The sequence below is a fragment of the Psittacula echo genome (genome assembly GCF_963264785.1).
Source record: "Psittacula echo genome assembly, chromosome: 1".
NCBI lineage: Eukaryota > Metazoa > Chordata > Aves > Psittaciformes > Psittacidae > Psittacula > Psittacula echo.
Window position 1 is genome coordinate 162099075 of NC_137735.1, and position 25698 is coordinate 162124772.

The window sequence follows — 25698 nt, forward strand, 5'->3', positions numbered from 1 at the left end:
TGGTTCTATGATTCTATGATTCTATAGTTATTATCGGATAATGTTGTAATAGGATAACCATGAGGGCAAACATGCCTCTTTATCTGAACATCCTTCTCCTCTTCCGGTGAGTCTGGTTGATGGGTTCAAAGGCAACATGCTATTGTTTCAGCCCACCGTAGATTTTCTGTATTTATTTACATAGAAACGTTAAGTAATTTTATGGTCTTCCTTATGAAAGGAAATGAGGGAAACTCTTCCTTCACGCATCAGTGGCCAGCAGTTACATTGGCACATTCCGTGGTTTTGTGTGCTGGAAATCCACCAAGTCCCCTGAAAATTGATGGATGCTCTCATTAAGGACAGTTCTTGCTACTGACTGCAGCTCTGTGAGCCACTCACAACCAAAGAGGACTGACTCTTCACTGCAGCGGTACATCTGGCTTCATACTCCCTCTCAGGGACTAAAGCCTCTTGTTTTAATACCTTAAGCATCCTTTGTTGGGATTTTGTATAAACACGAGTAGATGATTTCCCAATTACAGTATTAAGCCCAGGAAGGTTAAACTCAGTCTCTATTATTAATTTGTTCTGTATTTTGTAATCTTCTGTAGCTGAGATTTACAAATACCTTTCCTAAGGATGTTTATTATGAGTCCAGGTCATCTGTGACATCAAAGCCTACAGATCTCACAGCCCCCCCTTGGGAGCACACAGAAGCAAACCTCCCTTTCTGGAAGGGACCATGTTTTGCAGAGTTAATGGTATGATTTTTCCAAGCAGCACGCACCTCTGTCTGGTTACAGGGTGAAGAATGAATTGCCAATTACCTCTACACGTTAGAACATGACACTTCACATGGCAGGAGGTTGCGCTGTCTGTTTAGTTAAGGCCCCCAACTATGTAACCATCTGAAATCATGGGGTGGAAAGACAGCAGTCCTTGATCAGTCGCTAATACCAGTGCGTGTGCAAGCTGTGGGAAGGGAGGTCGGTGCCACTGACCTTTGTTTTCCCATCAGAGCTCTTGAACAAGATGAAGCGATCAAAGCAGGATGCCAGTACATCAGCATGATCTCATTACTTTGGAAGCTGCATGCACAGATGCTGCTCTTGCTGGATCGGGCGTCACTGATTTACATTCATAACACCTCCATTACAGCTCATTTGCTACTACTTGTAATTAACCAGGCTTCCCTCTCTTTTTTTCTCTCTCCCTTCCTGTAGTGTTGGGCTAAATCAGGGTCAAAAATAAACCGCAGTCATTCTGCTTAGACTCCATCTAAGTGAAATCACAGTTGTAAAGCCAAAGTGTACATTAAACAAATATCAAATCATATGCTTTGTTGCAAAGTGCTGTCATACTCAGAAAATCAGGTTTGTACAAACAGTGTTAAGATGTTGTATAAAGTAGTGAAGCTGCCTGGTTGCCTCCTAGCTCGTGTGATATTAGTTCAAGAGTAAAACGTTAATTCCTGTAGTAAAAAGTATTACTGGGCTTGAAACTCCTGGCTTGTGGCACATATGTTGCACCAGCCTTACTCTGTAGCTAAAAGGTAAAATGATATAAAAAGACTCCATGGTATAAAAAATACGTTACTTTTTTCTACTTTGGGAAATAGGTAAGACATGAGGCATGCAGAGAGCCATTATGCTCTAATGGCTTCTTCTCTGAGCAGAGCTGCACTTTTAATTACAGTTTGTCTTCTGATATTGCTTTTTATATGCCTGTTTGCTTAGGGCAGCCTAAATAAAGATGAATCTCAGTCAGATCTGAGCCTTGTTTAGGAGGCAGGGTTTCAGCCCAATGTGTCCATGAAGCCTGTGGTGTTTGAGAAATGTTTCTATATCTTCCAACCGTCACCCAGCAACCTGTTGCTGTTTCATTGACATTTTTAATAGGAATCACAGAATCCCACACTGTTTTGGGTTGGAGGGGACCTTAAAGCTCATCCAGCTCCAACCCCTGCCACAGGCAGGGACACCTTCCACTAGAGCAGCTTGCTCCAAGCCCCTGTGTCCAACCTGGCCTTGAACACTGCCAGGGATGGGGCAGCCACAGCTTCTCTGGGCACCCTGGGCCAGTGCCTCAGCACCCTCACAGGGAAGAGCTTCGTCCTAAGGTCTCATCCCAGTCTCCCTTCTGGCAGGTTAAAGCCATCACCCCTTGTCCTGTCACCACATGCAAAACGCTAAATTCTTTTCTGAACATGCTTTTCAATTCTCTCAGTTATTAAATTACTGCATTTTTAAAGCATGAGCCCTGACATCTATAGAAAATACATGTATTGGTTATGAAATGCCCTAACCAATGTTTTAAAGGTGTTTACAGTATCTGATAAATGCATTGTCAGGTTTTCTTCAACATGAGCTTCATTCTTTAGCAAATCAAACCTCTTTTCCCTCTGTTTTTGAAGGGAGGATTTCCTAAATATTTTGGATTTACTTTGGCATTTTAAAACAGTTTGGATGTATAGATGTGACCCGACACTTGGGTGGCAGGCTGCACGCGTAGAAGCATGAAAAACACACCACCTTCTAACCCTAAAAGAATATGAGAAGACACAAAGCTATTTGGTAGTAGAACTATTTTCCCATTACTGTTAATGGGGCAGTGAAGTGTTAGTGAGTTTTGTCAGTTCAAGTGCTGTGTGTTTCTATAGAGGATCTATAACTGAAATTGGGAAACTTATCAGTGTTTAAAGAAAAAATGTCATAAAGCTGCTTTCGCACTGTCCTGCCTTTCCCTTCATCTGTCTGAAGTCGAAAATCAAAGTATAATCCTGAAACATTTAAAGCACACATTAAAGCCTGGGGGAAGGAACTGAATGAAGCAGATAAGACTATTATGTGTATCTTTAAGGAGACCACTTGAGTGCCATGTCTGTGGCTATAAACTCTATAAAGATGGACTCCCCTGTCTAGGGTATGTTAAGATGGATAATATTCCATAGCAGATGCTGCACTGTGCTGTACACATTACTGGAAGCAAAAGAAGATCAGAATTGAAAGGTTTTGCGAGACAGGCTTTATAGATCCGTGTGTAATAGACTCCCTCTGTCTACACTGCTTTCCTGTGAGTGAAATCTTGCTCTTGCATGGGCTGATGAGATGCACTCCCTTCTCTTCCATCACATCTAGCATTTTCCCTTTGCCTTGACTAGACACAGTAGTTTGGCCAAAAAAGGGTTGTAACCCTCTCAATAAAAAGATGCAGTCACAGCATCAGTGTAGATTTTAAACCAAGTTCTTTATAAAGAAATTCAGTGTCGAAGCCACTTCACCAGCTCTTCTATTAAATATTTTGGCTCCTTTAGGTAGAGAATTGCAGATACTCTTCTGGACAGTCTGCAAAGAGGTTTTGATAGTGTGATTGATTAAGGATGAAGCTCGACACGCTTGTGAGGTGGGTTGATGCCAACCTTATGAAGTTTGACCATGCCAAGTGCAAGGTCCTACACCTGGGTCGGAGCAATCCCAGGCACAGCTACAGGTTGGGCAGAGAAGAAATTCAGAGCAGCCCTGCAGAGAAGGACTTGGGGGTGTTGGTCGATGAGAAAATGAACATGAGCCAGCTTCAGTGTGCGCTCGCAGCCCAGAAAGCAACCGTATCCTGGGCTGCATCAAGAGGAGCATGACCAGCAGGTCGAAGGAGGTGATCCTGCCCCTCTACTCTGCTCTTGTGAGACCTCACTTGGAGCATTGTGTGCAGTTCTGGTGTCCTCAACATAAAAAGGACATGGAACTGTTGGAACAGGTCCAGAGGAGGCCACGAGGATGATCAGGGGCTGGAGCAGCTCCCGTATGGAGACAGGCTGAGAAAGCTGGGGCTGTTGAGCCTGGAGAAGAGAAGCTGCGTGGAGACCTCATAGCAGCCTTCCAGTATCTGAAGGGGGCCTACAAGGATGCTGGGGAGGGACTCTTCATCAGGGACTGTAGTGACAGGACAAGGGGTGATGGGTTCAAACTGAAACAGGGGAAGTTTAGATTGGATCTAAGGAAGAAATTCTTTACTGAGAGGGTGGTGAGGCACTGGAATGGGTTGCCCAGGGAGGTTGTGAATGCTCCATCCTTGGCGGTGTTCAAGGCCAGGTTGGATGAGGCCTTGGGTGATATGGTTTAGTGTGAGGTGTCCCTGCCCATGGCAGGGGGGTTGGAACTGGATGATCTTAAGGTCCTTTCCAACCCTAACTATTCTATGATTCTATGATTATCTATGTAATGGCTCTACCTCAGCTTCTCTTTATTTTAAACCTGGGGACTTGTTTCTCCTCTCTGGTTGCACAGCTTGACTCTGTGGGGCAGAAGTCGTCTTCAAGTTCCTCAGTACCTGGTAAACCTCATATTTAGGCAGCTGAAGTGTTTGGATCCTTGCAGTACAGATGTAGGAAGGTCAAGCTCAGCACCCTCTTGTCCTGGATAAGCATTGTAAACTAATTGCTTTCAGATAATACCCAAATTAATACAGATCATCCTCCTTAAGAGGATGTGTGTGCCACTCAAATAAGTTTGTTCCATCAGATTTTCAATTCAGTGCTTGAATATCAAAATCCTTGGTCCCATAGATCTCTGCTAAAAGGAACTGATAACACTGATAATTCGCACTTCTCACTATAGTTCCTTGAATACTATGTGTATTTTCCAGGGATCTCTATTTTGTCTGTGTATGTTCCTATCACAGTACAAGACACATTTCTCAAGCCAGACCAAATCTAATCTATAATCATTTTATCATATAGTGAAATAAATGAGAAAAGCAGTTATTCTTCAAAACTTTCCTTGTCGCTTAACATGGGTCCCAGTTTCAAGCCATTTAGGAGATCCATTAAGCCACCGGGTTGCTCCTGTGCATGCATTAGTAACAGACTCGGTATAATATGGAACAGGCTTGCGATATCATGGACACGTTTATGAAGATTGATAACAGCCAGGGTTCAGTATTAACTTTTATTGTCAAACAGGCTGCAGGAGAAACTGCCGAGTATTGCTTTGCCTTTGATTTATGAAAAGGTTGCTGCATGAAAAAGACATCACGGAAAATAGCTCTGCTGGCAGGAGCATTATAAAATCGGGCTGTAAGTAGACCAAACAATAACTAGCTATAATTATGTTCATTATTGTCTCTCTCAGCTCTCTGCACCTTTGGTAGGGTGCTTGCACTCGCTGCCATGTTAGCTTTACAGTGGACTCACCTTTCCCACAAAGTGGGATGAGCATGGTAAGATCCTGCCAGTCTGTATAAGCAGCAGCCCCAAAGGAGACCATTTTTGTTTGTGCCGTGGTAGGAAAGAGGTCATTTAAATTTTACCTGCTTGGAGAAGTGATGCTAAGAGGAGAAGGAGGAAAGATCTGTAGAAAAAACATGTTGTTTCTGTTATAATTTGCATCACTGAGGTATTTTTGCCCTACATTATTACTCTTTTCACATCTTACTCTTCTCCTGTAAGGGTTATTTCAGACTGTCTTCTATTTAGACCCCTTAAAAAGAAACCCAAAATTCCCAGCAGGATGGCAAGGGTCCCCAGTTTCCACCTGCAAATGGCAAGAAGAATTATTGTCTTTCTCTTAGCCTGATACCATCCTTTGTAACAAGATGTGCCGCAGCAGGAGCAAGTTAGCAGCATTTAGCAGTAAACCTTCAGTGAGAACCAGTTGAAATCAAGGGGCATGACCTAACTGTGAAGGATTTTAGTGGCTGATCTAAAGTTTGTCAAACTTGAGATACTATCACTTAAAAGCGCTCTGCGACCAAACTACTGGAAGACCTTAGCAAAAAGAAATAGCAACTTAAAAATCATAGGGGATAAGGTTATAAAACACAAAGCATCAGAATGACTTTCTTAGATCAGACTGAAGTTCCATTAAATAACCCAGTGTCTAATTAATGCTGCCAGCACACAGCAGATGTGCAAGGAGAGACCTTCGTAAGACCTTTGGGAGTTAGGAATGATGTTTCCCTACAATATGTTTCCAACAAGGAAGCAATGGTGTTTCCCTGCATTCAGGTCTGGGGCCCCCAATACAACAGGGACGTGGAGCTGTTGGAACGAGTCCAGAGGAGGCCATGGAGATGCTGCGAGGGCTGGAGCAGCTCTGCTCTGGAGCCAGGCTGAGAGAGCTGGGCTGGGTCAGCCTGGAGAAGAGAAGGCTCCTGAAGGGGAGACCTTAGAGCAGCTCCAGTGCCTAAAGGGGCTGCAGGAAAGCTGGAGAGGGGCTTTGGACAAGGGCCTGTAGGGACAGGCCAAGGGGAATGGCTTTAAGCTGCCAGAGGGGAGACTGAGATGAGCTCTTAGGCAGAAGTTCTTCCCTGTGAGGGTGCTGAGGCGCTGGCCCAGGGTGCCCAGAGAAGCTGTGGCTGCCCCATCCCTGACAGTGTTCAAGGCCAGGTTGGACACAGGGGCTTGGAGCAAGCTGCTCTAGTGGAAGGTGTCCCTGCCTGTGGCAGGGGTTGGAACTGGAGGACCTTTAAGGTCCCTTCCAACCCAGACTACTTCAGTATTCTGTGAATTCCCTCTACCTTCTGTTGTTAAACTGCTTTCCAGGTACCATCGTGTCTAGTAGTAGTCTCAGGGAAACATCCATTAGCAGGCAATGAAAAATTATGAAGTGAAAAATTATGTAAAAATAATGAAAAGTAATGAAAATAATGAAAAAAGCATCAGGATTGTGCTTTAGAACTCATCACCAAGTTCGGTTCATTATTTGTTCATGGTGAACGGTCCATTTTCACTAGTAGGATGCTAAGAGGACATTATGTTTTAATAGTTCCGTAGCACGTTGTACAAGCATATTAAAACTAAGATACCAAGATATATTATAGCAAGGTCCAGTACCAGCTTATTATCAGCATGTTTGCAGGGTGATTATTACTTTCTGTGTGTGTTTGCTAACACATTATTGTTGTTGCAGCCCAGCTGATTATATTGTATGGAAAGGGTGGCTTGCCGTAGCAAGACCTGGGGAAGTGCACGTAGCCTTTGTAGCTTGGCAGGGTGAATCCAAGCCTTGTTTGTTAAATAACTTTGTGCCCAAATGAAAAATAGGCATTTATTCTCCTATCTCTTAAGATTGCAACCTTCAGTTCCCTCAAGTAATCATCACCCACAGGAGCAATGGTGCTTGAAGTGTTTAACTGTTGATTGCTTTTTCTGTACGCTACTTCAACTCATAATATCTCTTAGTTTTGTGGTCAGTTAACAGGCTTTTGGGCCTCTTATGGCTGAAGAAAACAGTTAAGCTTATATTGCTCTAGAGAGTAATATTTGGATAATAATGTGCCACGAGATAGCGTCTTGTGGTGCTTCACGTTGAGTGCAGTAGTTGACCTTTGCTGTAGATGAGAGATCAGTCTTCTTATTAGAACACATTATATAGAACCTGTATAAGGGAAAGCTGGGGGTTTAGTGCAGTAGGGTAAGGTGCTGGGAAGATTTTATTAGCACAGTTTTGGGATGACCATGTTGCTCACATGGTTTCAAAGCCTGAAGTGAGTTGTATAGCTCTTGGGAAATAAGTGGCAGTAATAAATCTACGACGTGGTGTGCTCTCGTGTATTTGGTTTATGCTGCACGTTTGGGCTTTTGGCCTTTATTTAGATCTGTCCTTTTTGTGTGTGTGTCTGTGCTTTACACGCACAGGGAGGTAACAGTACATAGAAAATTAACATAGGGGCAGGAATGAGAGCTTGCGGGTGTTGGTTGATGAGAAGCTCCCCATGACCTGGCTTCAGTGTGCACTTGAGCCCAGAACACCCCCCCCGTGTGCTGGGCTGCACCCCCAGAGTGTGAGCAGCAGCTCAGGGAAGGGATCCTGCCCCTCTGCTGCGTTTTGGGAAGACCCCCCCTGCAGCCCTGATCCAGCTCTGGGGCAGCAGCACAAGAGGGACGTGGAGCTGTTGGAGTGAGTGCAGAGGAGGCCATGGAGATGCTGCGAGGGCTGGAGCAGCTCTGCTCTGGAGCCAGGCTGAGAGAGCTGGGCTGGGTCAGCCTGGAGAAGAGAAGGCTCCTGAAGGGGAGACCTGAGAGCAGCTCCAGTGCCTAAAGGGGCTGCAGGAAAGCTGGAGAGGGGCTTTGGACAAGGGCCTGTAGGGACAGGCCAAGGGGAATGGCTTTAACCTGCCAGAGGGGAGACTGAGATGAGTTATTACTAAGTTCTTTTTCATTTAAAACTCAGAAATGCTGCATTGTATTTTAATGCTCGTTAGTATAGCCAAGTGATCCTGGAACAGCAATGGTTGCAAACCACTGCATCAGCCACTTCTATGACGAATGTCAGCAAAAGCATTCACTGTAGTTCCCAGACACTCAATCTACCTCATCATGAGCTCTAGCTACATGTGAAGAGAAGGGTTGATTCCCTTGCTGCTCACTGCAGCCTATATCTCCGTAGTGCCAAAAAGCCCCCCAAAGTCCTAATGGTAAGAAATGGCACCACCTGGTGTTGTTTGCCTCCATGATCTTTGGTCTACTCACAAACAGCTGAGCCAGTGGAACCTTGCCAGTCTTCATTAAATAATTTTGGGGGCGGAGTAATGAGGCAGAGCTCAAGTGATGCCACATGCAAACTCTAAAAATAATCTGTGATTTACATTAGGAGGCTCGGAATGCAAGTGTTGATATGCTGATCACGTAGGCATGGAAGTGGAGGGCTTTGCTCAGCTCAGATGGAGCAGATTTGTCTCCTGTGGTGGGTTGGGGTTGGGTATTGTTCTGCTGCGTTGGACAGACTTATGTGTATCTGAGATGACTGATCTTTGTCTCTCAGCTTGCCAGACTTGAGAACTGTTTTTGATCAGTGCAAGACCAAGAAATTCTTTCTGTCTATATATAGAATCAGAATAGTTAGAGTTGGAAAGGACCTTAAGGTCCTTTTAGTTCCAAGCCCCCTGCCCCTTATCCTGGCAAGGACACCACACACTAGACCATGGCACCCAAGACTCCGTCCAGCATGGCCTTGAACACTGCCAGGGATGGAGCATTCACCACTTCTTTGGGCAACCCATTCCAGAGCCTCACCACCCTCACACTAAAGAATTTCTTCATTGTATCCAACCTAAATCTCCCCTATTTCAGTTTGAACCCATCACCCCTTGTCCTATCAGTACAGTCCCTGGTGAAGAGCCTCCTTCAGACACTGGAAGCTGCTCTGAGGTCTCCATGCAGCTTCTCTTCTCCAGGCTGAACAGCCCCAATGTTCTCAGCCTGTCTCCATACAGGAGGTGCTCCAGTCCCCTGACCATCCTCATGGCCTCCTCTAGGCTTGTTCCAACAGTTCCATGTCCTTCTTAGGGGGGGGACACCAGCATAAGAACTGCGCACAGTGCTGCAAGTGGAGTCTCATGAGAGCAGAGCAGAGGGGCAGGACCACCTCCTTTGACCTGCTGGTCACACTCCTTTCGATGCAGCCCAGGATACAGTTGGCATAGAGATACATTACATGGCTACAATAGATTCTATGTAGGGTAAACGGCTCCTTCCAGAGTTTGTTCGGATTAAAGATTGTAATTGCCATGTTATTGTCCTCCACTGTAGAGACATGCACGTCCCTCTTAGAAGTCTAAATTTCGTATCATTATCTGTGATTATTTATTTTAGTATCCTGGCATTCAGTAAAAACTGTTCCTTAAGCTAAGTACAAAAAATGTGCATCCTAAATTTGGGTAATTCCAACACGTTTTTCCCTTTGCAGCTGCAAGGACCAGCTGTGTGTAAGGTACATTTGTATAATAATATGTTGATGTACTTTGTATTTTAAGGGTTTCTTTGTTGTTTTTTTTCAGAGAGAGGAATTTTGTATACAAATAGTGCTTTGGGATAATAAAAGTCAATTCAGACCAATTTAAATCAAAGTATTCAATCTAATTTTGTCTATAGGGGTTGATGGGAGTCTTGTATTCATTTGATGACTTGCTCATCAAGCTATTTGGAGTATAAGCAGTCACAGCATGTCAGCTCAGAGGTCCCCTTAGCTTATTGGGCAATGGCTAGGAGTGGGTATTTAGGAAACATTGTAAAAATAGGGGAATTATGCAGTGATACCATTTTGCCTTCCAACAAGTGGTGGAGTGGGGCTTTCCTGAGCCAAACATTGTATTTTTGTTTAGAATCACTTGATGGACTTGTGTTACTATACAGTGACTCTTGTGTTACTATATAGTTATCTTTTGAACCCACATGTGCTTATGATAACCCCAGTATCCTCTAGCAGTGAGTACCAGCTTTTCATAGGATTATAGAATGGTTTGAGGTGGAAGGGATATTAAAGCTCATCCACTTCCAACTCCCTGCCATGGACAGGGACACCTTCCACTAGAGCAGCTTGCTCCAAGCCCCTGTGTCCAACCTGGCCTTGAACACTGCCAGGGATGGGGCAGCCACAGCTTCTCTGGGCACCCTGTGCCAGCGCCTCACCATGATTTTTTCATGATGTGTTGTTTGGAAAGGATTGAATTATTCTGTCATTGTAAATACTTCTAGAAAACCTCACTGGCTTCATCTCCTGCCATTGATGATTTCACAGATCCATCTCACGTTCACTTGCAGTTGTCTTTCAAGCCTGATGAGATCTAGTCCTAATGTTATATCCTAAACATCTGAACATTTACCTTGGCAACTCGTTCATCAGTCTGATTAGGATTCACAACCAGAAAATCTTTTTTCTGATTCTCATCCTAATGTCTTCCTGTTGTAAGTCCCAACCCAACGAGGGATTTAAGAATGTGCATAACTTTACACATGCAAATGTGGAATTACTCACTCCTTGAAGTTCTGCTCGTATTTATGCTCTCTGCCAGATTTGAGGTTGTAAATTCTCTCTGTTAATCTTAGAGATGCTCTTTCCTCCCTGAATGCAATAAATAAGTTGTTGCAATACAGGGAATGATTTCCACTTTGCTTACGCTACAAGCTGATATCCTGCCAACGTACCAGGTGGGAAATACTCACTACATAAACAAAAAGCATCTATAAAGGTCAGTCGTACTATCTGCTGCGCTTTGTTGTTAAACCAGGTTTTTGTCCACCTATTGAACTTGACTTAGTACTCTTCAGACATAATTGAATGTCTGTCTTCAAGCAGAGTGTATGAATATGCTGGAATCTGTCTTTCCTCCTCATCTCCATCCTTAAATTTCAAAGGTCAGAATGTTTGAAATAGATTTTTATTTGAGGAAGGCTGCGGGAGAGATGAAATAAATGAGAGGACGACAAACATTTGCCAATGATTTTGTCAGTGCTGGGATTTTAGGCAAAAGAAGTTAAAAATAACAGGGGCAATATTGACACTGGACTTGATCTCTAGCAGCACAAAAGATACGTATACCAGCAGGCGGAATAAGTTGTATTCCAACTTGTGCAGAAGTCATTTATTTAGTATTACTACACGTGTTTAGCATTCTCAACTGCAGAGCAGAAACAACTGTGGTTCTCTATCACCATTTCATCATAGATTCATTAGGCAAATTCTTTCCTTTACACCTTTTGCAGAAGTCACACTATGTACTCATGTGTAAATAAAAGCAAGAATCAACTCCACTGTACTTGATCTTTTGCTGGCAGCACTTCCCACACGGTAATTCTGAGGGCTCTGTGTGGGCACAGCTTGATTATGGACTGCTTCATAGCATCGCTTGTGGATATTCAGAACTCAGATCTGCAGTATTAACTTCCAAATGATTTTTGAGAAGAACAGAAGCATTTGGTTTGCGCCTTACATGTTTCATAATGCTCTTTCAAGTCATCACCTACTTCATGTGCGAAGACAATGTTTAAAAATAATTTAATATAAGGAATAAATTGATTTCAAACCTAAAAATACTGGTTGCAGCAGTAAGGACCTTCATTATCATATGCCCTTTTGTCCCGCTATCTGTTGTGCAGCTCTTCTCTGTTCTATGAACAAGTCCTGCGTATTCACTCTGCAGTGATGCTGTTGGAAGTGGCTCTGTTTGGATGAGATACCCTTAAAAAAGGAATAACCCCCTCACCACCTTTTGTGTCAGGATGGAAAATTCCACTGTCTTGCTGCTGCTCCAGACTTGTTGCTTACACTTCATCGTTGAGCTGACCTTCTCTTGAGGTCTTCTCAGCTAGGCTTATGTTTCGCTCTTGCTGACTCTATGTAAAGTATCTCAGACACGGCCTTTCTTGTCCATCTGCTTAGCTAAATCCATTGCTACTCAGGCTACCAGTTACTGCAACATTCATGTTCACTTTGAAATCTTGCCCTGATGATGCCTGTTGAAAGCAGTGCTGTTTCCTACCCTGGATTCACATCACCTCCTTTCATCCTGCCACTGGCTTCCCCATCATTGTGATCCCGTGCAAGTCGCACGTCTTCACTTTTGAAGCCACATATGTCCCATTTGTGCTTCCATGCTGCTTCCAATTCCCTGTTTATTTTCTCTCTGACCTGTGTGTGATGCCACCTTCTATCCCTCACTCATCCACTATTCAAACAAGCAGCACGTTTCAGTGTTTCTCAAAAGGAATTTCTGCTAGACATAGACAACATTCATTGATTCGCTGCCCACAAAAGCCTCTAAAAATCCTCTTGGTTGCTCACAAAGCACTTGAAAACAACTAGGCTGTTGTTATACTTGGTGGGCTGCCTATCATAGAATTGTTTAGGTTGGAAAAGATCTTTATATCATCAAGTGCAACCGTTAATCCAGCAGCGCCAAGTCCACCACTAAACCATGTCCCTAATGGCCTCGTCTGCACATCTTTTAAGTCCCTCCGGGGATGGTGACTCCACCACTTCCCTGGACAGCCTTTTCCAATGCTTGACAACCCTTTTGGTGAATAAATTTTTTCCCAATTTCCAATCTAAACTTCCCCTGGCACAACTTGAGGCCTTTTCCTCTTGTCTGTTTTGTGATGGTACAGATTGCCTCAGTTTCCTTTCGTTTCACCATCTGTTTGCCTCAATGTGTTGTTTCTTATCTTTGTGTGCGTTATAAGCCCGTTGAGAACAGAATCATCCTCTTTTCTTTGTTTTGCTTTGCATGCTCCCTAGTGCAGTTGGGATCTGATCACAGCGTGGCTCATCTCCTACATCCATAGGAGTAAATAAAACAGGTCAGGACATCACCTCCAGCACCCTCCTGTGCTAGTGCATTGGGTCTCATTGATATCACATTCATTTATAGGGGTTTGTTTTGGAGCTAAGGCTTTCCAGCACATGCTGGGGACTATCCCCAGTTTGCTGTTTGGATTTGGATGTGCTGAGCTGCTTGTTTGGAAGGGAAAGCAAGATTTCATGCTTAAGGGATGCAGGTTATGCTGGACCCAGAGGATTATCTCTGCTGTGTTTTATTTAGTAGCATGAAGTAGCCTCAGACGCCAAAGGTCGCACAAATAAAACCAGATGCTCTTGATAGGTGTCAGCATTTTAATGAGGAATAAAATTAAGCCCTGGATACTTCTGGCCATCTAATGGCACTCTTTTTTTTTTTGCCTTGCATGTTATTTTATCTCCCCCCATATTAAATGACAATTGCCTCAAGTCCTGATCCGGTGGGATTATGCCAGATACCTGCACAGTTGGAAACTCATCAGCCATTCAGATTCCTTCAGTCAGGATGTCAGTTTTATCACAGAACTTGTAAAGCTTACCGTGGTGATTTCCCGTTTCCTCTTTAGTAGACATTTTGTTTGAATGCCATGAAGGGGCTTCTTTCTCGGAGCCCCCAGGAGTACAATAAGCTATGCTCTTTGAGAGAGGCTACATGAGTACAAAGTTCCCTTCATTAAATTTTCCCTTCGTGCTTTAGCATAGAATATTTCTCTTTAAAACACTCTCCGTTTTCTTTTGTGTCTTCATCCTCTTACCTTGATGAGATTGTGGTGCATCAGCTTGATGGAAGTGGGGGTGCTGCTCCTCGGAGGTTTTCTTCTGGCACACACAAATACTCTGCTGGCATGCGAGGTGCTTGAGGAGCAGCTGGAAAAGGGAAAGCAGATCAAGTAAGCTTAATAAAACCCCATTGTTACCAGCATGCCGTGTGGTGCAAGGTGCAGATCAGACCACTGTTCATATTGACTTCAGACAAGAAAAGCATTTGAGATTTCACGTGTGTTGATTCTGTCAGGTAGTTATTGAGTTGCGCTGGAGATGAAGGCTTGTCAGGGTTCCCTGGTTCACTCCAAGGGTGTGCATTTTAGCTTCAGTTTAGTTGTGAAATTCCTAAGCAGATGAATAAATGGAATTGTGGGACCATTTCCCTGCCATATATCCCAAAACCACAGCTCTCTCTCATAAGACGGGATAGTTCAGGGAGGCGATGTCCTGCTTGAGGGTCAGCTCTGGGAGCAGACCAGGTTGCTTTATCCATTCAGGTATTTAAAACTTCATGTTTTCGCTATAGATTCTATACAATGAATCTAGGATTCTATGATAATTACTGGGTTTGCACTGTTGACTTACAAGGTTTTTCTTTAAATAATGCTGTAAAATGACCCTTATTCATAGGAGCTTCAGAGAAGTTCTCTATTAGGTAGGTATTTCATTTCCCTTTTGAGGAGTTTCCTTGCTGTTGGCAGTTTCTGACCATCCATCTGAGAGTCCTGTCATCCGTCACCAAACAGAAATCAATCACAAACCCTTTGGTGGGGTTACCATAATGCACGATGCAGCCTTCTTTCCTGAATGGGAGATCCTGCAGCACGTGGTTTATGGCCATCTAATGTTAGACACTAATCTCATTTAGTGTTTTCCCAAAAGTGCAAATAGTGCATTAGGGTAACGTAACAAGCACAGCAGATCGATACAGAAACGGTGCTCTCCTTCAACAGATTACTCCAAGAAAATGGACTTTGTTGACTTGAAGGAAGTGGCCCTGTTTGCATTGACCTGCATTGGGTCTGCAGTGCCTGGAAGGACAGGCAATGGTCTGAGAGCATGTCTTGAAAAATCGCATCTAAAATGTCATAGTATGAGAACAAGTAACTGGGGGGCAGGAGATGATGTGGCTTATAGGGATCCGGTATGGTTGGCAGCATAAAGAGTCCATTGAAGCATTCAAATAAAGGATAATACGTGGACTTGGAACTGCCACTAATGGCATGGTTCAGGGAATAAAGCAATCAAAACAGCTCCTTAATGTGGGTTTGAGTACCCCTCTTGAAATGGCTTTAAATACATTTACCGAGTTTATACAGCAGTGTCCAGCAGCCCATTTCCTTCCCCCTTCACATTTATAGAAGAAGTCGCTTTAAAATGGCTTGTGAATAAAGGCACAGCTAGATGTTCTGAGTGTATAGTTTGTTAACTCATGGTCTATTCTATTGGTTTGTCAATCCAGACCAGGCTTTCAGGCATTTAAAATGAGCTCTGGTTTAGTTGGACCTGAATCATCACCGCTTTGAGTCTTAACATCTACAGAGGGCGTACATGGTGCTTCCTCTCGTGCTCCATCCCGATCCAGACCCTGCCATAATCAGTGTGCAGCAGTTTATGGTCATACATTTTGATGCCTGGCACTCTTTTGAAGTGCTTGCTGATATCAGCAGAGGGGGGATTAAGGGAAAATCCTCATACCTAAGGCTCTACAGAATTTTGATCATAAAGTGCGTAAGCACCTGGGACTGCATTTGAATTCTGGTTGTCACAGACATAGGGTAATGAATGAGAAGAGTAAGAGGGATGTTTTATATAGGTACATACTGTAAAATCAAGGTGACTTAACATTCCTTTTCCTTAGTACTACATCTTGAGTGATTGCCAAGAAGTCAGCTCCCCTAAGGAACATCATTGTGCTTTTGCCTTTCACTGTCGTACTGTAGCAGAGATCTGCCTTGGCCAATCAGCAAAATGGGAAGGAACAGAATATTCATCCAAGGATGCTTTTTACAACCTTATTGAACTAAAAATATGTGAGCTGGATGTTAAAGCAGCCACTGTCAGGCTTTCCTCATAGGCTAAATGGGAAGATGTAGTTCACACACATAAAGCAAATGGTTGTGTTCAAGGCATAGGAACTGTAAATGGTTCTTCAAATTTTCATGGAGTTTTTTCCTACTGTTGAAATATTTTATCTTTGACGTGAGACGGGTTTAACTGTGATTTGAGTGTCTCTTATAGAAATCAGAACCTTAAAAAGTATTTATAAAATAAATGTCCTGTTAGCTTAAAATTTCAATAGACTTCTTGTCTCTGAAACACTTCACGACCCCACTTTCTTCTGAAACAGGGAAGTATTGATTCCCAGTTTAATTCTGTGGCCCTACCAGTGTGCATCACACTTTATGAATTAGTGGAAATCACAAGATCTTTGTCCAAAAGAGATCGGATTTTACAGGGCAGATTAGAGAAAATTCCCTTCCTTTGGCTTATATTGCAGGCAGAAAGTGTACTGCGCCCACCAAAAAGATGGTAAAAGTAATGAATCCATACAGTAAAGAAAATAGACAAAATTCCTGAATAACTTGCGCATCGGGTGTCAGGATCAGAACTGAGGTGATGGTGAAGAGGATGCACCAGAAATAGTGGCTGTTATCAGGTCAGCAAAAGTAGATGGTGAAATGAGTTGAAGGTAGCAAGGGTTTTGTAGTCTCGAGGTCAGCCCAATGGGTGATTTCACTTCTGTACAGGGGCAATATTTAATAAGTAGCAACATGATGTGGCCATAGGGCTGTAGAGGAATGAAGCGTTCCTGTGCTTCTGTGACTTTCTCAAAGGAAAGCGAGATCAGATGTGCTTTGTCGTTGCTTCAGTGTGTACTCATATGAAGTTGGATGTTAATTTTCTCTGCCAGCTGGAACTCGACTACTGCATCAGGAGAACACTTGTGGTCCTAATAGCCGGACTTCTGCAGTTCATGTTGATGTTTGCATCAGATCTCACTCACTTAAACCCAACTAGCTCTGGAAACAGCCTTTCTTTAGTACTCTAAATTGTTTTCCTTCACTACTATTTAGTTCCCTTCTTTAAAAAAGAAAAACAAATAAAAGAGTTGCATCTTTCCTGAAATCCTTTCGAGAAGGAAACCAAAAGGTTGTTTTCTCTTTCCTCAGGAGATACCAGACTCATCCGATCTGTGCTGATCTGCAGGATAAGATTCTTCAGTGTTATCGACAGCACGCTCAGGAGACCCTGAGCTGCTCTGCCCTGGCTAGCCAGTACCTGCACTGTGTCAATCACGCCAAACAGGTGAGTTTAACATATTGCCACTGAAATAATGATGGGATGAAGAAGAGAGGAAGACTATGGGAATGTCCAATTAGCCCTTCTTACATGTTCCCAGTGTGTGTGTACTCAGACGCTCTGTGGAGTCCAGGTTCAATTTATTTAAATGCTGGGTTTCCATCTCTTCCCTTGGGAAGCTATTGTGTGGTGTAGTAGCTGTCACTGTTGGCATAATTTTCCTGGTATCTGCAGTTTTAGCAGTAAAAAAACTGGGGTTAAACTACATGGTGCTACTTGTCACAAGTATGACAAATGAATGTCTCAAACTAGATTGCTCACCACTTGGAAGTCTTGATTTCTTTTATGTTGATGAACTAGTGATAGGACAAGGGGGAATGGGTTCAAACTGAAACAGGGGAAGTTCAGGTTAGATATAAGGCAGAAGTTCTTCCCTGTGAGGGTGCTGAGGCGCTGGCCCAGGGTGCCCAGAGAAGCTGTGGCTGCCCCATCCCTGGCAGTGTTCAAGGCCAGGTTGGACACAGGGACTTGGAGCAAGCTGCTCTAGTGGAAGGTGTCCCTGCCCATTGCAGGGGTTGGAACTGGATGAGCTTTAAGGTCCCTTCCAACCCAGACCACTCTCATTCTGTGATTCTGTGTCGAAGACAATGGTTGCATGGCAGTGCTAAAGCTGTTCCTCAGCCCACAGTGGTTAATACATTTCTGCAGTGCTAATACTGTTAGTTCTTTGTTTATACAGTCAGTGTGCTCCTTTTTGCGCAGGCAGCCTGGCTGCATTGGCAGTCTGGAAGACAAATTCAGCTACCAGCTGTAGCGTGGTTGTTCTCTGAACACTGCAGGATGAGGACAATTTGTCTGGCTGTCTGGGCAGCTCTGAAATCACTTTATGATATAAAATTTTGCTGTCATTAGTGAGAAACTTAAAGACGATTCATGTGATGACAAATAAAAGTCGGTGAGATCACCCTGTCCTTTCAAAGTCATTTTCTTCAATATATCCTTTGTCAGTACATCCTCCTGCCCACTTGTTTATGCTCCTGAGCTCCTTCATTTATAGAATCAGAGAATCAGAGAATGGTTTTGGTTGGAAAGGACCTTAAGATCATCCAGATCCAACCCCCCTGCCACGGGCAGGGACGCCTCACCCTAGACCATGTCACCCAAGGCTCTGTCCAACCTGGCCTTGAACACTGCCAGGGATGGGGCAGCCACAGCTTCTCTGGGCACCCTGTGCCAGCACCTCACAGGGAAGAACTTCTGCCTTACATCTAACCTGAGCTTCCCCTGTTTCAGTTTGAACCCATCACCCCTTGTCCTGTCACTCCAGTCCCTGATGAAGAGTCCCTCTCCAGCATCCTTGTAGCCCCCTTCAGACACTGGAAGCTGCTCTGAGGTCTCCACGCAGCTTCTCTTCTCCAGGCTGAACAGCCCCAACTTTCTCAGCCTGTCCTCAAAAACTCTCCTGCCTCCCACATCTCCCTGCTCATGGAAATCTTTCCTGATGTCCTAGCCTGAGGCTGTCTTTCAGAAACCTACAGACCCTTTATATTAAGTTTAGAACGATGGTTGAGCCATGCTTAGATGCCCAAGCATGAGAAGTCCAACCAGCTTTGTCAAGGTGGCTTCCTTGGGCACAGGAGCTGTGGCTCCAGCTGGAAAGTCTTGTTCATCCCCTTCTTCCCTATACTGTGCAGTTCCTCATGACCTTTTGAAGTGGATTCTTTTCCTTTAAATTGAATCTATTCCATTAATTCCTATTACAAGCAATTACTGGTGTCTAATTTATTTCTAAGTTTTCCTTTTGTGTGATTTTTGTATTCCAGAATCCAGTTTCAAGATACTTGCCCATGGGTGGGTTTGAGACATCATAGGTAGATGACCTGTGAATAATACTAGGTTCTTACGAAGTCGACTAGATTTACACCATGGCTTCCATCATCTGGAACACTAATTTGTTGTATTTATAATTTGTATTATTCTTTCAATTAACTGTAAAAAAACAGCTTAATTGCGTTACGTGTTTAAGCTATAATTGTAATTTGTATCTGATAGAAATTCCTTCAGAAGACTGTGATGAGGATGAATTAATTCATGCTCAGAAGGTGCAGGAAAAGGAAATTGCATAAATATGAGTGTTGGGTTTTCGAAGCCTTTTAAACACCTTTTTTTTGTTAAAGATCTTCAACCAAACCTGTCAGATAGTTAAAAGTGTTCCCTAAATATTTATTCTTCTCTTTCACACATGCTTCAGGATTAGAATTCAGAGAGGTTTCTCTCTTAGGATAGCAGAGAAAGAGAAGCCTTTTATGGTGGATACGTTTGCAAGCAGGAGCAATTGTTTTTCATCATGAGCATCAGTCTTTTCTAGCTCATCCTCCATGTGTCGCAGCTGTAATTGTGGTTATTGTTACTCACTGATTGCCCAGAAGTCCAGACCAAATAATTGCTAGATGCTGTTATAAACTGCCTCCAAATTACCTTCTGCGTGTGCTTGGTTGGAAGTGGGAGAAATAGCAAAGCCAGAAATGAAAAAGTTAACTGACACTGCCTACAAGAAACAAAGAGAGAAGAAAATTTGCTAGAGGGAATAGACCAAGATATTGAAAAGCAAATAAGTTAACTAATCCGATTTCCTGGCGCTGAGTCTGGGCACTTGTGCTCAGGCTGAGCACATTCTGTGCCTTTCATAAATTGAATTTATTGACTCCCCTTTCTTTCCTATCTTGCTTATAATTATCTCACCCTCTCTTCTGTATGCTCCTTATTTCTCATCCTGTCGGTAATCTCATGTCTCTATCTGTCCTTTTCTCCCCTTGTTAGAAAAGCCCAGAGAGTTGTTAATTCAGAGGAGTTTGACACATTGTTGTATCTTCACTTGAGATCTTTTCCCAAAGTCATGAGAAGCCAGTGAGATAAATTAAACTCCATTATTAATGTTTGAGTTTTATTCTAATAGTAATGGAGAGAAAAACTTACTTAATGGAGCCATTAAGGGGAAGATATTAGAGTTGTCTGCGGCATAGATTTGTGCTCCCACTGCTGAAGTAACTCCAGATTCAGTCACTGCACTAATACAGACCATCCAGTGGCATTTTAATCACTTATCCTGGTCTGCTGCCCACTGATATGGACAAGGTGGCTGTTAAAATATCGTCTTTCTTTCCTCCTTTTATTTTTCCCTGGGCTACAGGGAGTCCAAAATCATATATGGAAACACAACTAGTCTATACCTTAATGAAGTCTGAGCAATATTTTCCTATTAGACCTCTGAATTCCAGAGGGATGCAAGTCTCTGCAGGCAAGTGAGATTTGAAAGCACTTCAAAGAATGATACCAACAGCTTCTGGTGTTTGACAGCTACAAAATGTTATTCCTCAGCCTCTTCAGCATTGTTTCAACCATCATTGTAATTTGTAGGATGGAGTGGTCCTTAATCATGCATCCTAGTCAGAATAAAACCATTATTTTAACCTTATCCTCCAGTATGTTTACTAGACGCCATCTTCTACTCTAACAGAAAAATATGTGAAATCAGAGCAGCTGAAAATACTGAACTCAATGCAATGAAAAAGCCTCGTCTTTAATGGCCAGCATTTCATACAATCCTAGATTGTGAATGGCACCCTGTGCCAGCGCCTCACCACCCTCACGGTAAAGAACTTCTTCCTTACATCCAACCTGAACTTAGAATCATAGAATCTTTTAGGTTGGAAAAGGCCTTTAAGATCACCGACTCCAACCATTAACCCAGCATTGCCAAGTCCACCACTAAACCATGTCCCCGAGTGCCACACAGACTCGTGGGATCAGAGAATGATAGAATGGGTTGGCTTGGAAGGGACCTTAAAGCTGGTGCTGGGCTCAGTTTCCTCTTCACCAAATACAAATGGCAGGTCAGTTCCAGCAGCAGCCTTCTTTCCATGATCTCCTCTCGCTGGGTTTAGGTGTGCAGACAGTGACCATTGCTGATATGGCGGGACAGACTTTCCCAAGAAGCTGTGAAGTTCAGCAGGGAAGAGGCTCTGTGCTTCTGAGGCCTTAAAGACCACTTGTCCCACTGCCTTCTCTTCCACACAGCTTTCACAAACCAGCATCTTCCAGGCTCCCAGCTGTACATCCTATCTTGGCATTACCCAAAACACAACATGACAGTGGCTGGAGCTGTTCCAAGGAAAAGCCTTCGTCATGAAACATCCTGCCCTCATCATCAATCTGCTTGGGTGCCACTAAGTCAGGGACAGTTGAGTGCATGTCCCTGAAGGGTCTGTAAGCCGCCACAGCGCCAACAGGGAAGATGAGCTAGTGAACTGCAGCAGGATGCTCTGCCTGGGGTGGAAGCATTCCTGAAGAGCACAGACATTATCCCTGCACAGACAATGAGCGAGAATCCTAGCAGCTGCTTGCAATGCACTGGCTGGAGCAATGCGCAGACAAGAATGCAACTGCCAAAGCCACAGCACAGGTATACTTTTTGTGCTATGGGCTGGTTTATTTAAAGTTTCCTGGGACAAAAGCAAAGGCAGCACTGCTCCAGCACACTACCTCCTGTGTGACAGAGAGCACAAGAAGCAGCTGTGACCTCTCCTCCCCTCACAGGCTGCAGTCATGCTGCTGTATTCCAGATGCTTCACTCTGCTCCAGGAAGAAAGCACTTCTGATACAAGAGGAGCAGAAACCTCTTCTCTGGAGTCAGACTCAGTACATGCAACATCTTCCCCTGTTTCAGTTTGAACCCATCACCCCTTCTCCTATCACTACAGTCCCTGATGACGAGTCCCTCTCTGGCATCCTTTGTAGCCCCCTTCAGATACTGGAAGCTGCTCTGAGGTCTCCACACAGCACTACCTTTATTGAAGGAAGTTTATTACGGAAGAGTCAGACCAGGTTCCCTTCATTGGTGTTGTGAAAAAAACACAAGGAAAATGTTTAAAATACATTAAGTTCTCATGTGATCAGGAGTCAGCAAAGAACACTAAAAAAACCCAAATCATGTAGAGAAAACCAAAGCCCTGGAAGACTCCCATTTGTCTGAAGATCAGATTTTGTGGGGAGAACTATGTGTGTGATGAACAAACCCCTGTGATTTCTTTCCTTAGGATACTAAATAAAAGTAACACAATTTTACTCAGATCTTTGGGGAATTTCCTACCTTAACTTCTGCAGTGTTAAATTTATGTAAAGTTAATATTCAACCCAGTGATGGCTTCAAGCAAGTTCTGTAATAGCACTGCAAAAAGAGTAAAGGTAAAGTAGCCTTCATCAGTTTTACAGCAATCTCCATGGGGATGCTGTCAAACTGAGCTTGGCAATTTTGTTAACTAATACAAGTTCCCCTTATTTTTCTCTATAATGGCACCTAGGGAGCATAAAACCAACTCCTTCCATTCTGTCAGCGTGTACTTCTCCTCCGTGGATTCTGGGGAATGTTGTGATCACAAGGACATTCACCATCTTTTCATGTGCACGCTTTCCTGCTCCTTGGCGCACCTCTTAATCCTTGTAGAAACACTCCTTGATCTACTTGAATGGTTCACTGGGTTATTTTCAGTAGTACTGCGAGGATTTGGTTGAAGACATACATGAGAACAGGCTTTTTAATCCCTTTATTTCTCATTTTCCTAAATCCTAACTTCCGTGACACTGACAGTTCGGCCCAGGCTGGCAAGACTGTGCCCTGTCTGGCCAGATACTGCTGCTCAAATACCCAGATCAGCCTTTTCAGGTCTCCTGTAAGACTTCAAGGTTTACATTTGTGTTTGCTCCTGACATTAGCAAATCCCTTCCTACCATTTCTTGTAAGGAGACTCTTATGTCTTCCCCACTTTATGGATTTTGTAGGAAGAACAATAGATTGCTGAAGCAGCTCTGCTCTGGAGCCAGGCTGAGAGAGCTGGGCTGGGTCAGCCTGGAGAAGAGAAGGCTCCTGAAGGGGAGACCTTAGAGCAGCTCCAGTGCCTAAAGGGGCTGCAGGAAAGCTGGAGAGGGGCTTTGGACAAGGGCCTGCAGGGACAGGCCAAGGGGAATGGCTTGAACCTGCCAGAGGGGAGACTGAGCTGAGCTCTTAGGCAGAAGCTGTTCCCTGTGAGGGTGCTGAGGCGCTGGCCCAGGGTGCCCAGAGAAGCTGTGGCTGCCCCATCCCTGGCAGTGTTCAAGGCCAGGTTGGACACAGGGGCTTGGAGCAAGCTGCTCTAGTGGAAGGTGTCCCTGCCCATTGCAGGGGTTGGAACTGGATGAGCTTTAAGGTCCCTTCAGATCTAGACAAGCAGTATCCATACCTGTGCCCCATTCTGCAGACCCTTTGTTTCTAGATCGTGGCAGTAGGAAGCTCTTAGTAGAGCCTTACATATTGTCCATGCAAGCCTGCATGTTCATAGTAGAGGCTAGGGCCTCCCTGAAGTCAAGACCTTAATGGCAGAGCTGTCTGGTGTGGCAGGAAGAATTACTCTTGGACCACTTGTCAGATCTTTACTTTAGCTCTTGGTGGCTGATTGTGCATGGGAGGGAGGTGATGAATGAAGCACAAGGTCAGTGCAACATGTTCAGACTATTGAGCTTTTGGGTATGACTCAGAGCACAGGAAGGAGGTAGGTAGGGGAGATACTTAGTGTTCTATGACTTCAGGGTATATTTCCTTGAGTATGTAATTGCTGGGAATGGGATTTATCTTTTTGTAAGGTCAGGGGCTTTAATTTCCTTGATAGCCAATAGCGCTAGAGCCATGATAGCATTAGGATGGATGAAGAGGAATCATTACTGCAACTCTGCAAGTCTCCAAATGGCTGGCTTGTGGATTCCTCAGATAGATTCATTCTGCTCCTGTGACTTGTCTCTGTGATGATGTGTGTGTTGACAGTGTTTCTTTTTCTGTATTTTCATTTAAGCAATTGCAAATCCTAAGTAGGAATTGTAGCCAAACTTCAGGGAGTCTCTGAAATAAGTTTGAGTTACTGAAATATGTGTTTCTCCCTCTCTCTTCCCCCCTTCCCTGACCATTTTCTTAGCAGAGCATGCTTGGGAGAGGAGGATAAAGACATTGTCCAAATCAAGCACAAGACCATCAACTAATTTCAGCAGAAGAGCATTTTTTACCCCAAGAATGATATGACAGCCCATTTACAGGGCAGGCCAATAAAGAGAAGAACTGGAAGAGCCATTTCAAGAGCAGCAGCCATCACGGCTCAATCAGTGTGACCATTTGAAAAGCCAAGACCTGTATCTTATTACATCAGAAATCACAGAGCCGAAGATACTGTTCAGTCTTAGTAAAATCCACTTAGTGGTGATTGAAGGAAGGAAAAGAAAAGAACCTTTCACCGACCTGAGAAAGGGGAAATATCCTTCAAATGCTGCTATTTCATTGTAGAATCTCCTCTAAAACTCCCTGTCAAAGGCACGGGTATGTAACACTTGGTGTGCCGGGATGTGGTGGCACTCTGTGAGCAGGTCAGCCCCTGCTTCTCACTGTACAGCCTGTTTTCCTTACCGTGTATCATTTAAATTGTGCTTTAACTTATTTCACAAATCATGTCACTCAATGAAGTCTCTCTCCAGGCCTTCTGCTGGAATGATGTTAATGATCCAACACTTAAGATGTATCATGGCCTTTATTTACATGAAATGATTCTGTTGTGCTCCTCAGTCCTATCAAGTACTGACGAATATGCCTCACTCTGTACCAACAATAAATGTATTTTATGCACAAGATTGATGGTTCAGTCTGTCTCTCTTTCCATTCCTTAGGGGCGGATGGTGTTCCCTCTGCTGTGTCAATCATGTTTCACCAGCAGATGTTATTGACAAAGCTTTAGAGCTTAGAACTTCTCTGCATAACCAACCTCGGTTTCAGGAACAGGACTGACATAGAACTGTTTTCCATCACAGCAACCTAAAAGAATCCCACGTGATGGTGTGCTGTGATTCATGCACCACAAGTTTCCTTCCTTGAGAAGTGAATGAAAGGGCATGGAGTGCCTAAACCTGCAAAGCATCTTCATGCAGGTACCCAGTGTGATTTAACTGGGTTTGTTCAGACGCCAACTGCTGCGTTCATCTTACCCAGCAACCTTAGGAAAGATTTGATCTGCAATAGTAACAGCATCAGTGTCAAATAAGCAATGTGCCTTCTGCTAGTTATTTACCTCTTCTCTATCTTTAATTGGCCATGTTGAACTGCATCCCACTGTACAACTGTGAGTGCACCTGTGGATCTCATTTAGGCTGTATTCACAATATTGCCACTGACTCTTCTATTCTCATTATCAAGATGCTTTGTGAACACTGTTTAATTAAGGGTTACTTTTTATTCCTACAAAAAGAAGCTGGGCTTTTGTACATGTGATGCAACTGTAATATCAGGAGGAGAGGAAGATCCTGGAGTTCAGCATCAGGTGCCAGGTAAACTGCTTGAGAGAAATAATAGGGACATAAGCAGCGTGTTTACATGGTGGCTTGCTGTAATGTTTACAGATCAGCTAACTCACAAATTCTCCTTCATAATGTTCTCTTTTGTAACAGAGAGCCAAGAAGTTGGCAGATCCATCCTTGCCAGCCTCAGAATTGGCAGCACAATGCGGCACAG

The 25698-nt window shown here is 43.7% G+C and overlaps 1 protein-coding gene across 4 annotated transcripts in view; it reads left to right on the forward strand.

The window, feature by feature from the left end:
• CHCHD3 (coiled-coil-helix-coiled-coil-helix domain containing 3) overlaps positions 1-24794 on the forward strand; it is a 154838-nt gene extending 130044 nt beyond the window's left edge. For 2 of the 4 annotated variants that reach the window (XM_080624510.1, XM_080624512.1), the window contains 2 exons: positions 16991-17126; positions 24122-24794. In XM_080624510.1, the coding sequence (XP_080480636.1) occupies positions 16991-17126; positions 24122-24148 (163 nt within the window). In that variant the 3' untranslated portion in view covers positions 24149-24794. The remainder of the gene's footprint in view (positions 1-16990; positions 17127-24121) is intronic. The other 2 variants (XM_080624511.1, XM_080624513.1) reach the window with 1 other exon arrangement.
• Positions 24795-25698: the final 904 nt, after the last annotated feature.